Genomic DNA, 1,481 nt, shown 5'->3' on the forward strand with positions numbered 1-1,481 from the left:
AGGAAGAAGAACAATCAAGACACCAATGAATATGGACAAACAAAATTATAAACTGTTCCGTTTGAATTTTTCTATTATACTGCGTTTAAAGATACGATTGAAAGTTTCATATTGCATTATGAGCTACTCGTTGTAATGTATTTTTAAACGAATTTTTTGTTGGTATGAGTGCCAATGAGACAACTCTGCATCTTATTCTCCACAATTTATAAAAGTAAACCATTATAGGTCAAGGTACGGTCTTCAACATATTCGTTTTTGTTAATTTTTTGTACATCAATAAGGCCATTAGTTTCTCGTTTTAATTGCTTTAAATACATTAAGTATGCCGGGGCCTTTTATAGCTGACTATAATAAAAAATAGATTGAAGCTAAATTAAAGTCTAAAAATAAAAGAGGCTTTTCAAGGCTAAATCACACTGATTTTGGCTTTTTATTAAGAAAATGAAACGTAAAGAATATAAAAATAAATAACAACAGTTCATCATCATACATCTTTGCTTTTCTTCTCTACTTTGATACACGATAAGGATCAGAAGAATCCACTGATTCTTGCAGCAAATGTGGTTTTCTTATAGGATTGTTGGAACTGATTTCAATGTCTTTTGCGTCTTTTTTGTCATTTTCTTTCTTTCATCCTTTTCAATGACATCGTAGTTAGTTTTCCTTTCTTTAATCGTCCCTGCCTCTTTCTGTGTATTCTCTGAATCATTTTGTTTTCCCCCATCAACATTGATAGTTTGATCCTTGTTCATGTTTTCGTCTTCGTTTTTCTCTGTCTCCTCATTTGTTTTGACTATTTTCAAATCATTTTGTCTTTCCTTCGCAACATCAATAGCTTGGACTAGTTTCTTCTTTTCATCCTTTACTCTTTCTATCTCGATCTTCTTCATTTCTGTAAGATAAACATAGATGTAGAATTTCAATGTTTTCAATTCAGTGCAATCTTCTACTTTTTGGCAGTGTTGATACGAAATTTGCTTGGAAATCTGAATTAACCAATTAATTTCTATTAATAATATCATAAAAATGTGAAATATGATAATTGAATAAGAAATTTGTTCATTTCTCTTATTGTTTTTTTTTTCATCATTGGCACGTGAATGTTGAAGTCAGAACGTCAATGGCAACCATCAATATTAGGGAAGTAAGGAAAAGACTGAAGAAGGTAGACATATTCATGAAATACCTTTTTCCAACATCCTTTGTGCTTTTTCACCCATCTTTTTCATCTGTACTTTCCTCTTTTCTTCCTTCTTCATTGTTGACTTGACATCTTTTGAGTATTTTTAATACTCTTGTCGATTGCTTTGTACTGTGCTTTAATATTCTTTTCTTCTTCTTTGGCTTTTTTCTCCAGTAATTTTTCATATTTCATCATTTCTCTTTTCCTTTTCTTTTCGTCCTTCGTCGTTTCTTCGTCATTAATTGATCTTTTAGATTCAGAATTCTGGACTGGATCCTATAATGATTATACAATT

General features: G+C 30.8%; 1 protein-coding gene across 1 annotated transcript; it reads right to left on the reverse strand.

Moving 5' to 3' along the window:
* Positions 1-416: 416 nt before the first annotated feature.
* Positions 417-1,458, reverse strand: LOC139504656 (uncharacterized). Its single transcript, XM_071294682.1, has 2 exons — positions 1,190-1,458; positions 417-895 (listed from the first exon to the last, which is right to left on the reverse strand). The coding sequence occupies exons 1-2, from the start codon at positions 1,260-1,262 to the stop codon at positions 573-575; spliced, it is 396 nt and encodes a 131-aa protein (XP_071150783.1). The 5' UTR covers positions 1,263-1,458; the 3' UTR covers positions 417-572.
* Positions 1,459-1,481: the final 23 nt, after the last annotated feature.

This window comes from Mytilus edulis, unplaced genomic scaffold (assembly GCF_963676685.1).
Source record: "Mytilus edulis unplaced genomic scaffold, xbMytEdul2.2 SCAFFOLD_500, whole genome shotgun sequence".
NCBI lineage: Eukaryota > Metazoa > Mollusca > Bivalvia > Mytilida > Mytilidae > Mytilus > Mytilus edulis.

Excerpts from the sequence above, each read along its gene's own strand:
- LOC139504656 (XM_071294682.1), bottom strand. The coding sequence starts at position 1,262 with ATGAAGAAGGAAGAAAAGAGGAAAGTACAGATGAAAAAGATGGGTGAA. Across the intron at positions 896-1,189 it reads ACAAAGGATGTTGGAAAAAG|AAATGAAGAAGATCGAGATA; the intron begins GTATTTCATGAA and ends TTTATCTTACAG.